Source organism: Haliotis asinina, chromosome 14 (assembly GCF_037392515.1).
Source record: "Haliotis asinina isolate JCU_RB_2024 chromosome 14, JCU_Hal_asi_v2, whole genome shotgun sequence".
NCBI lineage: Eukaryota > Metazoa > Mollusca > Gastropoda > Lepetellida > Haliotidae > Haliotis > Haliotis asinina.
Window position 1 is genome coordinate 26,211,415 of NC_090293.1, and position 16,933 is coordinate 26,228,347.

Here is a 16,933-nt window from a genome sequence, read left to right on the forward strand (position 1 = left end):
GATCGGGTGGTCAGGCTCGCTGACTTGGTTGACACATGTCATCGGTTCCCAGTTGCGTAGATCGATGCTCATGTTGTTGATCACTGGATTGTCTGGTCCAGACTCCATTATTTGCAGACCGCCGCTATATATCTGGAATATTGCTGAATACGGCGTAAATCTAAACTCACTCACTCCACAAAAATGGATGTCGGACAACTGGTAGTCTAGACTGTACCTCTCTGATAGGTATGTGTTGTGCCTGACACTAATTATGAGAGTGCGGGGCCGGAATTCGGATGGGACTCAACCCAACAAAAGTACTAAATGTATACTTGACTGAGAAAGTGTAAACCTAAATATGACATGTGTTGTTTATGACCCTTTCTAAATGGCATTGTGTATTCTTGATAGAGTTAGTGAATGAAGCGTCATTACTTTTTAGATAAGTCTTCTCGAAAACTTCATTAATCATTTGCCATATTCTTTGCAATTGCAAGGATGGTTGGTCGGTCGGCTGGTTTGTCGTTTGGCAATATTCCGGCTATATGGCATCGGTCTGTAATTAATCGAGTCTGGGCCAGACAATCCAGTGATCAGGACCGTGATAATCGACCTACGCATTTGGGATACCATGACATGAGTCAACCAAGTCAGCGAACCTGACCAGCCGATACCCGTTAGTCGCCTCTTTCAACCCGCATGGGTTTGCTGATGACCAGTTTTAACCCCGCATCTTCATGGATAGCCTTTAAGGACAACAAACTCCTTTGGTGAGTCGGTGTATCATGCCGGCCACAGAACAAGGTGACTAGTACTACAAAGGGATCTACATACGTGCAGTGTCTTTGGTCGGTTGATATGTCCGCTTTGGCGTAGTTAGCCTCACACGTGCAGGTGTTCGTCAGGTCTGAAGGGGACAAAACACATAAAAGAAATTTTGAGATCACTTGTCATCTCTGTGAAAACAAACTGAGTACCTATATACTCTAAACAGGTTGAGTAACTTCATTTTGCTTGATGTGACATTGAAAACATTGGAATGTTTGAGAGTTCACCGCCACTTGCACGTCCTTGTGACCATAGCTGCTTGCACAGTAATCGATCTTGAAAGATGATTGTGTATAAAAACCTAGTCACGTTCTCTCGCCTGTACACTCCCTTTATCTCATTGTGTGATATGTTAATCATATAATGTGTATTTTAACGATTTTCTTTTAAAAGCATGTGACACTGGAATAAAATACCTTTCTGTGACGTGAAAGTTGTATTTTCATTTTCAAACAACAACAACAAAAAATACAACGGAGGGTAATAAACTCTAACAGCTTTGTGATACAAGATCACTGTCGAAGTTAAAGGTCCACGGTGATTTACTGACTCTTGAAAACCGTCAACATCAAGAATGACACGCCATGCACGTGCATGGTCTGTTGCGTTGTGTATGAGTATCCCATGCGGTTTTTTAGGGTCATGATGAAGAGAAATTGTACGTGATGCATTCATAAGATGTCTGTCTTTGAAAAGTTTGTTAAAGTTTATACTTCCTATCCAGATTGAAATTTCATGTCCCCTACTTAACATATTAAACTGCTTCCATATTACTGTGATCGTGGTTATTATGTGCAGACATACAATCGCAATACACACTGACATGAATCTTTAACCTTACTTTGAAGAAGGTTTACTCCCATAACACAGACCTCCCTAGAATGATTGACACCTAGTGTGATAAAGTGTGTTAATAAAATTTCAAAACTTTAAATTTCAGCTTCTAAATGTTATTGATTCAATAAATATTGATGAAATTAAGGATTACTAGCAACATTGTCAACATTGTTCTGTAAATTGGGTATGTCGCGTGCTACTGTAATGCGCATATGCTTTTTTGATTTGGTTGTTGCTGTTTGCTTTCGGCAATATTCAAGCAATATGGCGGCGTTCTGTAAAGGATCGAGTTTGGACCAGACAATTAAACGATCAGCATCATGAGTATCGATCGAGCATGTGCATATGCACAATTCTCTATGGGGACCAATGCACATGCGAATGAACGATTTGACTTGATTCCTTGTGAAATAAGTAAAATAAATTTGAGGCAGATTAATATGTGTCCACAAATGTCAACATAGGTCCCCATGAAAGATAGACTATGTGTCTATCAATGTGCGACTTTTATTATGGCGAGTTCGTACAAGTTGATGCATCACCATTTGTCATGAAGACAGTATTGGTATCCTGTCACTACAAATACTCCCTTACACAAGCGAAAAGCTACACAAAGCTTTGACATCCACCGTCTTAACGAAGTTCTCATTCTCACTAAAATATCATTTGAAAACAAGTAAAGCCCAGTCAGGATGATTGACTGAGTGAGTGAGTGAGTGAGTGAGTGAATGATTATTCTGCACTCAGCAACATTCCAGCTGTATGACGACGGTCTGTAAATAGTCGAGCCTGGAACATACAATCCACTGACCAAAAGCATGAGCATCTGTCTACGCAATATGGGATATGATGTCGTGTGTCTGGCCCGATTCCGCTAGTCGCCTCCTACTGCAGGACCCGTGAAGGTCCGGGGTAGAATAGGCCTTCAGCAACCCATGCTTGCCACAAAGGGCGACTATGCTTGTCGTAAGAGGCAACCAACGGGATCGGGTGGTCAGTCGACTTGGTTGACTCATGTCATCGGTTCCCAATGGCGCAGATCGATGGAAATGCTGTTGATCACTGGATTGTCTGGTTGAGGCTCGATTATTCACAGAGCGCCTCCATATAGCTGGAATACTGCTGAGTGCTAAACGCACTCACTCACACCTACTACAGACATGCACTGCTGAAAATAATTCTAACGGGATCTTCAGAGGTAATGACAAGGATGACCTAGAGAGATATGATATTTTCCGATGCGGAGATCATTTACGATGCGACTACATGTATAATAGGAAATCCGTTTGATCTGTCTTATCACATGAAGAAGAAATGACTACGAAACTATAAAAAAACACAAGAAAAAAATTCAACTAAAATCAAATGCAAATGAACCATACCACAAGGAGCTCCTCCTGAGACGATAGCAGCGATGTCGGTGTCGACAGCGGTGGTGGCCAGAGTACTGGCAGTGCTGGCAGTACATCCGGCACCTGTCTTTCCCTTCAGACAGGAAACAAGATTCAGCAGAGCTCTGGGAGAATAAAACAGTTTAAAACCAAAATATTGACCAAAAACTGCAGGACGATCCACTCCAGCGAACATTTTTTGTAAAAGAATGAGATATGTTATTAGATAAAATTTCGTCATTCTCTTTTTCTGGGGGGTTTGAAAATGAAACTTGTAAATGGACGCGGACAACATGGATGCAAAATCGCTGTTGTCCTGGCGTACTTACGTGCATTTATTGGCCGGTGTGGATATGTCAGACTTGGCATACCCCAACTCACAGAAACATGCTGATGTCGAAAAACCTGAAACACCCATTCCATAATCTTCTGCAGAATTCCATTTAATATATGTTAGAAATGTAACTACACTAAACATACCTCCCATCAATATATATATAGCATAACCATTAACTTATCACGTGTGAACAAAATATTAATACAAATAACCTGTCTTGATTATCTGCCTTACACATCTGTGAGAAAAACAAAATGTCTCAAAGCATTTGAAAATTCACTGAGTCAAGGAAGATGAGAGATTACATCGTGATTACACCGAGTACTCTAACGGTAGCATCCGAACCTCACCCGAATCGGTATAACGCATATTGTTATGCATCTTACTACAGGGGTCACCATTCTAATAATTGCAATGCAAAAATCATATAACGAAAATATGGTTTATCCGTTGTTTCTGTGACTTTTGCAGCATATTTGCAAGGAGAACATTGTGACCTACTTGTACACGCAGTCCCAATGGGAGTTTCAATTGCAGTTGCAAGGGTGATGACTGTTTCACCACTTTTGCAAGCAGCTGCTGTTTTGTCTTTCAGGCAGTTCACATAGGTCTTCATAGCACTGTAAGCATGTTCAGAGACATTAACACTGCGAACAAGACTCAGTAAGGTTTGACTTTAAGGCTGTAGTGTATAAATAGGCCTCAAACATGATTCCTTCTTGAAACATGAGCAATAAGCATATTTTCACCAAAATAAATTTACTCAGTTATAACCCTGTCTTACAGAGAACTATTCAAATACTGCCTATACAATGTACACTAAGCCATGTAAGACGTGTCATGACCAAGGACCCATCTCTCTGAGTATCGGTGCATACATTATTATTAGTTAATTGGATTATACAGGTAGGTTGCACCACATGATCATCCTTACACATCTACCTGCAGTGATCAGTTGAGATGTCAGTTTTCGCATATGTGGCCTCACACGTACAGGTGTCGGTTTTATCTGGAAGAAAGAAGAACAGTTTGGGACATGAAGCAGTAGACGAATTACGGATGTGAACAGTTTGATACAGTATGAGTGTGCATATTTTACTCATGTGGGTATGGCATGACTGTACTCGGTATGGGCATTTGTCATGGTGGACTTCGTATAGGTGTACACAGTTTGACCCTCGTAATGGAGACGTGCCTGTACGTGTACGTAGTGTACGTAGTGTAGGTAGTGTAGGTAGTGTACGTAGTTTCTATGCTGTGTTTGGTTTGTTGTTACCGCAGCACTTAGTAATATTCCAACTATATGGCGGCCAGACAATCTAGTGATCAAACACCATGGCCTCCTTCTTTGATTGGCATCCTTCACAAAGGGTATCGATCTACACAACTGGGATGCAATGACATGTGGCATCAGGTCCATCAGCCAGATCCCGTGAGTCGGGTCTGATGACAAGCATGGGTTGGTGCAGACCAATTCTAACAAGGATCGTCTTGGGTGTCAGTTGTAAAGTGGTGGAGTTTATGTTGATAAGTAAACAGAGTTTGCAATTATTATTGCTGACGCAGTAGAGCTGCACGCAGGTGATGACGCAATGGTTGAGCTCATGTAATTGTAATCGGTATATGTAATGTTGGACTTTGTAAGGTGTAGTCAATTTAAAAGATCACCTAAAATCTACAATTGGAATGAGCCAAGAGCCTGGGCTTTCTAGGACAGAAGCTAGATTAGGCCATTAAACGTTTTCTTCGCCACGGTAGCACATGTTTGCAGTTGTAAAATCATCTAATATGCGTTAATAAACAATTTTCATTGTTGTTCTGAATATTTATTTCACAGGTATTAGCTCTGCAATTCGCAGTTCCGGTTTAGTGAAAATACAACGTTCATGGTGTCTCCAGACAATGTATTTTCGACAAAGTCAACGCTTACAGGGAGGCCTTGAGGAGACATAATATCTTAAACAATTTGAAATGAGACGATAAAACGTACAGTCAGGTTATTATGAGTCGGTGTCATGTTATCAACATTGTATGCATACTGGTATAGCCTGTTTCAAGATATAAGCGGGGCTTGGAACAGGAATAGCAAACGTTACATAAAAAGAATATCTGCAAGAAACGCCAAATGCGAATGAAACGTACCACAGGTAGTTCCAGATGTGACAATAGCAGGGATGTCGGTGTCAAAGGCAGTTGTGGCCAGAGCGTGGGTGGTACCACCGGTGCACCCGGCACCTGTCTTTCCCTTCAGGCAGGAAACAAGATTCAGTTGAGCTCTGTGGCAGTCAAATGAAAATCGTTAATAGCGTCAAACGCACGTGTACATTGGGACCAAAAGTGTTAGTGGTGGCGTATGAGTTTCACAATGGTGAGTCTGTCTTACTCCTTTTGCAGCGCATGACCAAGTTCAGTATACGCGATCGGCGGTGTATAACGTTGACGAATACGTCTCTCTGTCTTACTCCTCTTTCTGTTCTTGGATAAATGCACTGATTATGCAAGTGATATGCAAATCAGTGGCAACATCACCAGCTGTCACTTTTGACATTAAGGAAAGAGATTACTCGATCCCCATCGAATTCCAACCGGGTTTGGTTCTGTTTAACGCCGCACTCAGCAATATTCCAGCTGTTGAGTGGCAGGTATTTATTACATAACTGAGTGGTGTAATGAAATTCGTCTCAGTGACTACCAACCTTTCGCCTGATAGATTAGGTGCATAAATTAACATATATTCCGACTCCAGAAATGTTGATCATCCTTGTTATTTATGTAAGTTCGATCTCATTCCTACAATATTGACTGTTCGATTCATACCTCAAACAACCAAAACAAAATACACTTAATGATTTCAAACCATTACGCCAGATCATATTGAGCAGTGGATAAAACAGTATTGACATAGGACATATTCAAACTAACACAGTTAGCAGGGATACTTTTCGAGCAAAATTAAAGATGGACTGAGAAAGCATAAAAACTCAAAAATCACTCGCATTCACCTTCTTTCAAGGAACACGTGTACGTCACTTACGTGCATCTGTTTGCCTGCGATGACACGTCAGCTTTGGCATAGTCCAACTCGCAGGAACACGCTGATGTCGTGAAACCTGAAACACACATTGGGTTGCATATTTCTAAATATTTCTATGTTTTATGTACATGTTCGAAATGTATTTAGTTCTTGTCGTAAGAGGCGACTGACGGGATCGGGTGGTCAGGCTGAAACATGTCATCGTACCCCATATGTACAGATCGATGCTCATGCAGTTGATCACTGGTTTGTCTGGTCCATACTTGATTATTTACATACTGCCGCCACATAGCTGGTATATTGCTGGGCCCATGAAGATCCAGGGTAGAACAGGTCTTCAGCAACCAATGTTTCCCACAAAAGGTGACTATGCTTGTTGTAACAGGCGACTAACGGGATCGATTGGTCAGGCCCGCTGACGTGGTTGACAAATCGGTCATCGGTTCCCAATCGCGCAGATCGGTGCTCATGCGGTTGATCAAGGGATCGTCTGGTCCAGTCTCGATTATTTACAGCCCGTCCCCACATTGTTGGAATATTGCTGAGCGTAAAACTGAACTCAGTCACTTGTATTGATGAGTGTGGAGTTAAACAAGAACCAACCAATTGTAAGATTATAACTCACTTGTACAGTCGGTTCCGATGGTTGTACCGACATCTGTTGCAAGGGAGATAACTGTTTTCCCTGACTTACAAGGAGCCGCAGTTTTGTCTTTAAGACAGTTCACAAAGGTTTTCTTTGCGCTGAAAAAAAAACGTCATTACGTTGTAAGGATGAGTGTTATAAAGAGGGAACAATTACATTTACATGGTATATCGTAAATACGATACCTAGCATACCAAACCACACAGAAAAGTTCCCAAGTATCAGATAAAGATCGTAGTAGTTATCTGTGACATAACCATTATGTTTGTAACGGTTTTTATCTCAAGTGCTTACAATTTTTTTTATTCATGTATGCTCTTACAAAAAGTAGGGGAAACTGAACTGGTAGGAAGAAAACCCATTGAGGAACGTTACAATGACATTCATCTTGTGTATGCAGCATCACTTCACGACACAAGTTTAACGCAAACACAATGCATGGAAAGCACGTGCACAACGTGGGAGCCTCCTATACGTGCATGGGGTGTCATTATGAATCTTGACATTTTTCAGGTAGGTCGATAAATTACTGTAGATCATTTTTCTGATAATTTTCTTGCATCTGTGCCTGGTCAGGGTTTTCAGGATTAAATCACACACTACTGACCGAAAATTGTAAACCTGAATTTTTCGTGTCATACTCCAGTCACCTAACAAGAGGAATAATGGAACGAACAGTTTTGCTTTGAATGAGATCTATGTGGTTATGCATTCTCAAAACATCCATTATTATTGTATCAACATTGATTCAATCCCATATATCTCCCAGTTTCGACAATGGTACTTTGAAAGTACAGTTCCCCTACCTTTTTTAAGTGTATATTTCAAATCACTTTGAGGTTTGTAGTCAAACGGTAGAACAGAAACTTATTTTCAGAATTAAAATTTCTTGCCTCACATTTAAGGGTCTAACTCCGCCGTCGTCTTAAAAGAGTGAGTGAGTGAGTGAGTTTAGTTTTACGTCGCACTTAGCAATATTCCAGCTATATGGCGACGGTCTGTAAATAATCGAGTCTGGACCAGACAATCCAGTGATCAACAACATGAGCATCGATCTGCGCAATGGGGAACCGATGACATGTGTCAACCAAGTCAGCTAGTCTGACCACCCGATCCCGTTAGTCGCCTCTTACGACAAGCATAGTCACCTTTTATGGCACGTCTTAAAAGAAGGTTCGTCTACGGACGTCAGCATTCCAGTTAAGGATGGATGTTTCTATGCATCAGGCTTTGTTATGAGTTGAATGTGTTACATTCATTCAACGTTAAAGATGTAAATTATCGTGTGATGCCACGAATACAACGTTACATTTAATTGATGACTTGGAAACGGAGATGTATTCATAAATATACTGAGGAAAAATCAAGGTGTCACATTAAAGGAAAAGTATACCTTAATTTTCTCTAAGGTTTCTTCGCAAGCTGTGTCGCATAGCTTGTGAAGAAACCTGAAAACAAATAAGGAAAGACGTGTGCTTTCATGTGATCCCTTATTTTTCTCCCTCGGTATATTATCTGCATGCATCCATATAATTAAGTATAATTAAATACAGCATAAAAGGCGACTATGTTTGTCGTAAAAGGCGACTAACGGGATCGGGTGGTCAGACTCGCTGACTTGGTTGACACATGTCATCGGTTCCCAATTGTGCAGATCGATGCTCATGTTGTTGATCACTGTATTGTCTGGTCCAGACTCGATTATTTACAGACCGCCGCAAATATAGCTGGATTATTGTTGAGTGTGGCGTAAAACTAAACTGTTTCACCCACTCACTTCATCTACAGTAAATACTCTACGGTCCTTTGAAAGTTTTCCTGTCCGTTTTGACCTGTTTTTGACACGTTTCGCTATACACCACACATTGGCGCGCTCGAGCAAAGAGGACTCACGTGCATCTGCCGGCCGTGGCAGAAATATCTGTTGTAGCATAAGTCTTTTCACACTGACATGTGGCAGTCAACCCTGAAATAACACATCATTACACACTAAAATAACTCGCACCATGTCAGTGAAAATAAACTGCGATTTTTTAAAAAGAGATCTTGCAAGATGGCGCTATTCAAAACACTGTATTCGAACTAGCAAGGCTCAGTTCTGATTGTATTGGGTCTTTTGAAAATATCGGGAGGGTATTCTGTTAATATTTCTGGCATTGCCTAAGGGAAATTTAATATATCCCATGCTTAATTTGGATAGTGTTGTTTGAACAGCAAGGTGTTTCAGAGCATAATTCAACACATATTGATTATTTAGTTCACTCCCAACAAACCAACAGAAACAATCTTGTACTTCGGTCACCATAATAAGTCAAGTTTCAGGAAGTCACGGAATATGTTGCCATTGGATCTTTTACAGACATACCCTGTTTACGACAGGGGGTAATGTAGGCCCTCAGCAACCCATGCTTGCCATAAAAGGCGACTATGCTTGTCGTAAAAGGCGACTAACGTGATTGGGTGGTCAGACTCGCTGACTTGGTTGACACATGTCATTGGTTCCCAGTTGTGCAGATCGATGCTCATGTTGATCACTGGATTGTCTGGTCCAGACTCGATTATTTACAGACCGCCGCCATATATCTGGAATATTGCTGAGTGCGGCGTAAAACTAAACCCACTCGCTCACTCACAGAGGTTAATGTGACAGTAGTACAGCCAGAGAGTGATGTGAGGTCATGTCTGTGTTACTCAGATATAGACACACACTGATACAACACACGTTAATGAGACAGTTGTACACCCAGAGTGATGTGAGGCCATAATACTGATACAACACACGTTAATGTGACATTTGTACACCCAGAGTGATGTGGGACCATGTTTTTGATGCAAGAAGTCAAGGCACAAGGTGTACACATTAAGAATTAGTTTCATCCAACGCTATGTCTGCGTTAATTCTACAGACACACGCTTCTACAAAGGAGGAAAGCCTACAAACTGTCCAACGTGAGAGTGATATGAGGCCATGTCAGAATTACTTAGGCACATACTGATACAACAGAGGTTGACTAACCACCAGCACAGCCTGCTATATTAGTTATGTCTGTGTCTGTGGAAGAGGCAATCGTGTGTCCCCTGGTAGATGCATCACACGCCACGTCTGTCACTCCGCCGATACACCCAAGCTTCTGTTTCTCGCTTCTGTGAACATATAACTTCAGTTATAATTGTGCTAAATTGTTTATCGTTGGAACAAAATAAAGTCACGCCTTTGCGTTCGTCTGACATGACGTGTGCTTGCCATAAGTTGTAATGCTGACGTGGAGCAAGGGGCATGCCAGGCCATCCGTTTTGTAATACCGCAATTTAATATCTATACATAGTCGCCTCCCTTACATGCTTCAGGAACAGCTGATCGAGATGTCTAAAACGGATAAATTTGTGAAAAATCGAGCTGCTGGTACCCATCTACATGTGACACTGATTTTGTGTGCATACATGTCGTGTTTATGACAGACTCAAATACCATTGGGCGTCTTTCTACTTACTCGCACAGAGTGGTGGTGCTCTGAGACCATCGTAGCAGGTGGTCTTTTTGACACGTACACAGGGTAGTCAGAGCTGAAAGGTACGACAAATGTAAGATGAGGACTGGTTTCCGTGATAATCTAAACAAACTTGTAAAAATTAAATTCCATAGTTGACATTAGAAATTGTAAGGAAAGGAACCCACCCATAAATAATTCTCCCGCTCAGAACCCAGTTACCATTATAACAGGTGAATTTCGGATCCGGATTTGGATTCGAACCCCGTATGAAAAATACATTCTTAGTTACAATCAGTCTTACTGAATCCAAACATTACGACACGACACACGACACAAGATTGTAATGTTTGGCTGACAGGGTTGTTTCTCAACTGAACGCTTGATGGCAACGAAAAGACAGATACTAGGATGGGATACATTAGAGCGTTATACTTACAACAGGAAGCAATTTGGCCAATAAACGCGGCGATGTTGAGAGTCGATGTCGGACATCCAGGGTTTACGGCATCTTCCATGCATGTAATGAATGCATTGGCCACGCTGAAATACAACAAACCGATCATGACGAGTGAAGTAGTGAGTTCAGGTTTAAGCAGCTTTTAGCAATATGCCAGCAACATCAAAGCGCGGGACACCAGAAATGGGCTTCACACATTGTACCCTTGTGGGGGATCGAACCCGGAACCCCGGATGAATCAGCGCTTTAATCACTTAGCTAAACAAAAAGCACACAGAGAAAGATGCAGTTTAAACATGACGGCATACGTTTTATGATACAGTGAGTTTAGTTTTACGCCGCACTCAACAATATTCCAGCTAAATGGTGGAGGTCTGTATATAATCGAGTCTGGACCAGACAATACAGTGACCAACAACATGAGCATCAATCTGCACATTTGGGAACCAATGACATGTGTCAACCAAGTTAGCGAGTCTGATCCCGCTTGTCGCCTCTTACAACAAGCATAGTCGCCTTTTATGGCAAGCATGGGTTGCTGAAGGCCTATTCTACCCCGGGACCTTCACGGGTCTCTTATGATACAGCAGTGAGTAAATGAATATTACTGTAAGCCGCATTAGGACACCACAGACTGTGTGAGTCCTGTTAAAGCAGAAAGTTGTATTTCTATCATATCTGATCCGAAAACGAACACCTATGTTTGAGAGGGAACTCCATGAGTATGTATGGTTTTATGCCGCTTTTGGCAATATTCAAACAATATCATGTCACCAGAAATGGCTTCGCACATATACACATGAACGTTAATTAAACACCCCAAAATTAATTGTCGACTGTAACAAAAAGGAATCAAAACAGAGAAATCAGCCAGTTATATCTAAATACACAAGCAGTTAGCATGAAATTCAAGTGCTGACTCAAATGCATGCTTTTCATGCTAAAGTTCTGCCATGTTACAAGCGACTGAGGGGTATACAAAGGTGAAGTGAAGTATTCTCATTGTTTTCTTATCGACGCATCAATAAGTGAACACTGCAGAAATTGAACTTTTTTGGACCTAGTTCGCCCAGTGAGACGCAGGCCCATGACCAATGCCAAAGATCTCAGAGAACAATGGAAAGTTGGTTTTCGTCTCTCAACCAGCACCATCCGAAGGAGGCTCAGGTCTGCTGGACTCCGTGCACGTCGTCCAATCAGATGTCCCTGACTCACTGATAGACACAAGGCTCAACGTTTGGCGTGGTGTAATCAACGGCAAAACCACAATCTGAGGACATGGCGCAGGATCCATTGGTCTTCGTGTTACTCATAGCCGTTGACGAGTTTGGAGAAGGAGTAATGAGACTTATCAACAGCGGATGGTCCATGCAGCTGAACCCTTGGCGGTGACTCTGTAATTGTGTAGGAGTGTATCTCCTATGACTGTAAGCCGAATCTTATCACCATTCAAGGGACACTCAATGGTCAGAGATACAAACAGGAAGTACGGGAAGCTGCTGTTGTCCCGCCTTTTGATAACCACCCCCTCGCCAGTCGGCCAGTATTTATGGACGATAATGCTAGGGCCCATCGTTCCAGAGCTGTTATCGCATACTTGCAGAACAACGCAGTTGACAGATTACCTTGGCCTGCGAGAAGCCCTGATCTCAACCCAACTGAGCATTTAATGGACCATCTGGGGCGCCAAGTGCAAGTAAGGGATCCACCTGTTAAAAATCTACTGGAATTAGCTCAGGCACTTCATGAAGAATGGTAGAGGAATCCAATGATGCGCATTCGGCGTTTGATTTCCAGCATGGGGAGGAGGGTTCCAGGAGTTATCCGTGCGAGGAGAGGATACACCAAATACTGATGTCACCGCTACAGCTGGCTTAGGATTGAACAGTGAACAGTGAAGTTGTCTACTTACGTGCATCTTGGTAGATGCGTTGTACGTGGCCCAGCAGTTTCTTCCGTCCTTGTAAGAGGCCATTGTTTACTTAAGTACAAGAGTGAGTGAGTCAGTTTAGTTTTACGCCACTCAGCAATATTCCAGCTATATGGCGGCGATGTGTAAATGTTTACGTATGTTTTGGTAGCTGCCTTGTACGTGGCCCAGCAGTGTGTTTCGTCCTGGACAGAGGCCATTGTTTACTTACGTGCATGTCTTGGTAGCTGCATTGTACGTGGCCCAGCAGTCGTCACAAGACGCTCCATAAGCTCCTACGGCCAGAACTGAAACAGACACAAGAATTCTTGACTGAAGTGACCAATCTAAAGGACAAAGTGAATGGGGACTAATGTCTAGTTTGTGCCACTACAATTTCGATCCCTGAAGATCCGGGTTAAACTTGGTCTTCAGCACCCGATGCTTGCCTTAAGAGACGACTAACGGGATTGGGTGCTCAGGCTCGCTGACTTGTTTCAAACTTGGCATCGTATCCAAACTGCATAGATCGATACTCATGCTGTTGATCACGGAACTGCACGGTCCCCACACGATTAATTACTGACCGCCGCTGAACTGCTGCGATAAAAACAACCAATCAACCTAAATATCAACCATAACACAGTCTGGCTGCTGGTACCAGGTTTTATGCAGGTTTAATAGTGCCAACCCTCTGAAATACCTTGCCGTTGTCCAAAATGGATACCACTTAACTCAGCATAGTCAAGTTCAGTTAGTTTGTGTTAGATCCCCTCCTGACGAGCACCGGGCAGGAAAACAGTATGTACCACTCTGTTATGTTGCGACAGCGTATCGAACCGCCAGCCGCCAGGAGTAGCTAGTTTAACGAAAAGATCTGATTTCCTTTGAAAAAGTCTGAAACATTTCTCAACACTTAACAGAAGCAAATTGTAATTCATGACTACATTATTCGAACCCACACCCCCAGAGTCAGGCACCAAATTGCCAGCACACAAACGCCAGCCGACTAACCTACTCAGCCACCACTGCTTGACATGAGTAACAAAAGCGCGAGTCGCAAGCGAAATATTTGAAATATGTGTGTGTGAGAGAGATCTGGGTAAGCAGACATTGGACAGAACTGTTTCCAGTGTTGGTGTGAAACGAAGCAAGTTTAGCCAAAAGACAAAGAAACATGTCACAAATCATTAACATATCCAAAGCTATTAAGCACAAACCACTTATCGAAGATCCTAGTTAAAGTTGGTGTTCAGCGACCACTGCTTATTATAAGTGAGGACTAACAATCATTCATGCTATCCTAAGATCAGTGGATCGTTTGGTCCAGATTCGATTATTTGTAGATCGACGCCAAACAACTGGAACATATCCGAATGAGGCGTTAATCAACAAACAAAAGCATAACTACACCATCATTATTGCCTGTCAAAAAACACAGGCATGTGGGCAAGTTTTGTTGGCTCGACAAATCTCCACAAATGTCAGATTTGGCAAGAAAAATTCAAAATCAGGAACCAAAATCAAATTCCAATAAAAAATGTTTGTATAGGCCAATTAAATTAACACTGTTAAAAATGTCGCAAAACCACATCCGCCGAGAAATCAAATCCTGCCTGTCACCACGTATCGGTTCAGTGGGGTAGTCTAATGGCCTCCTGTTACACTGAAAACCCGGGTTCGAATCCACCTTGGTACACCTGTGATACATCACTCACTCACGTGTGGCTAGACAGGGACCCAGTGAAACATTATACTTGGCAATAGAAAGTATAAATATGAAACGAAGCTCTCATCAAACAAAAGGAGTGATTGAGTGATTTTAGTTTTGCGGCACACTCAGCAATATTCCAGGTATATGGTGGCGGTCTGTAAGTAATCGAGTCTGGACCGCACAGTCCAGTGATCAACAGCATGAACATCGATCTGCACGTTTGGGAACTCATGACATGTGTCAACCAAGTCATCGAGGCCTATTCTACCCCGGATCTTCACGGGTCTCAAACAAACGGAGGCGCGGCAGACAAGAAAATATCCTGACATATGAATTATGACGCACTACCACAGAATAATCATTTTTGTTTGCCCAATTGTCACCCACCATCATACACTAGTGTGTACACTTTCATTACCTGGCATTCATAATTTGTATAGCTCTAATTCGCTGGATATGTAAACCACTACAATTAATAGACGCGGATTCGTCGGATTACGGAAAATCAATATTTTCGTCACAATTAAGACCTGGTTCTGATCTAAAGAAAGCAGAAAGTTTGGTAGTCAAATACGTTGACAAAGCCAGTGACATATCACTTGATATTGTTGGATCGCGATTAAACACGCTACCAGGTGACAGTGTAAAGCGTTTTCACAACACATTACGCACGAATAGCGTTCGTTCTTGACCTTTCTAATCGTTAAAACTCTAACACGTCGGTCCTAGTAAGTAAATATATTGCTTGTTAGGGATTGTTTGTACAGTTTTGTCCTTATTTTGTTTCCTAAAGGTGTAACAAATCCATAGGTGTTTAATGGTTGTTGGTTTTCTGTTTGATAACGTCTTCAGCTGTCAGTTGGAACGTTGACACTCTTAACGTCCTTTTGTAATCATTACGTTCCGTTTTAAACGCGCGCAAATATTAGGCATTATTTCATACATCTGTGTTTGTCAATACTGGTTCCCTCAAGCTTTCAGAAATAGACAGCCGTCCTGTATGCCCAACGATTGTTGGTTGTGTGTCTAGTAACGTCATAAGCGGTTACTTGCTACGACCTTCAGACGTGGGGTTTACACACATTCAAAGTCATTTTCTAACCGCTAAATTCCACTCCTAACATGTAAGTATCTTGTAAATGTTTGGCAAGCTACGAATGAAAAAGAATGTGCCTTTACTTAAAAAAACATAACCATCTACATTCTGAAAATGCGTTATGTAAACCGCATAATTAATAACATTCTACCGGTTTGTGACCATGATCCTGTTGGGATCAAGGGATGAAACTCTGTACAACCTTTGCCCTCTGTCGGTGAAAGGTTTGCAGAAAGTTGTTTAAAATCCACTAACAAATGCTTTTACATTTTTACACATTAAATTCTAGCATCTATATCAATACTGGTTTATGAAATCACAATCTTTAACCTTTGAAATCAATAACTCCGTTAAACATTCTTTAGGTTTAAAACATCCACAGTTGTCAATGACGTCTGTGTACGTTCGTCTCGTAAACCGATCGTTGTATCTATAGAAACATTCATTGGTACCTTTTACTTGTGTACACTGTACATGGAAGGAGTATTGATACTGAACATGCAATGACAAGAATTACGATGGTTGTGGTCGATACAAATATTTGTTCGTGTTCACGGGGTTCAAACTAGTTGCAAGGATACCGATAAACATTAGTACAAAAAAACCTAGATGCACTTTAATCCGTAAACATTGCATGTATGAGGTAACCAGCACGGAGGGGTTATTTTGCTTGGAGGAATTCAGTAACGTCTGCCAAAGTTGTTTAGTAGCACAGGAAGAGGACACTCAACTATGCTACAGATTGTTCATCTTGACCTGAGCTACACTACATGTGCATGACCTGGGAGGTCAAAGGGCACACGCTGCAAGTCGAGTTAATTTAATTAAAATGGGGAGCAGATGTTATCAATGTTGCATTTGTGCGAACGATTCATCGAAATCAGTAAACAGCTTGTTTCTTAAAGAAGACATTGTTAACGATTTCTCGACACGGAGATGTCAAACGGCTTGTCTTGACTCGGCTGTTCGGAGATGTTGACAGTCGACTGACAAAGATGCACTCCTTCATGATAACAGACCCAACCAGTTGTGACACGGTCACGGAATGACCTAGTATTCACTGGATCTGGTCAAGCTGAACAAGCTGTGCTTACGGATTCACTGGTTAGGGTCAGTGATGTGCATCAAGAACTATTGCTTTTTGTTTGCTTTTTTGTTGTTTCTTTGGGACTTTTTGTTTTTTGTTGTTGTTTTTTGGGGTTTTTTTGTTC

General features: G+C 41.8%; 1 protein-coding gene across 1 annotated transcript in view; it reads right to left on the reverse strand.

Moving 5' to 3' along the window:
• LOC137261715 (serine-rich adhesin for platelets-like) overlaps nt 1–16,933 on the reverse strand; it is a 114,162-nt gene that overhangs the window by 86,393 nt on the left and 10,836 nt on the right. The window contains exons 2-14 of the mRNA XM_067799499.1: nt 13,145–13,220; nt 10,983–11,086; nt 10,547–10,619; nt 10,072–10,199; nt 8,949–9,021; nt 7,035–7,153; nt 6,410–6,485; nt 5,518–5,651; nt 4,318–4,384; nt 3,877–3,995; nt 3,368–3,443; nt 3,030–3,163; nt 817–889 (exon numbers count right to left, since the gene is read on the reverse strand). Coding sequence (XP_067655600.1) covers nt 817–889; nt 3,030–3,163; nt 3,368–3,443; nt 3,877–3,995; nt 4,318–4,384; nt 5,518–5,651; nt 6,410–6,485; nt 7,035–7,153; nt 8,949–9,021; nt 10,072–10,199; nt 10,547–10,619; nt 10,983–11,086; nt 13,145–13,220 — 1,252 coding nt within the window. The remainder of the gene's footprint in view (nt 1–816; nt 890–3,029; nt 3,164–3,367; nt 3,444–3,876; nt 3,996–4,317; nt 4,385–5,517; nt 5,652–6,409; nt 6,486–7,034; nt 7,154–8,948; nt 9,022–10,071; nt 10,200–10,546; nt 10,620–10,982; nt 11,087–13,144; nt 13,221–16,933) is intronic.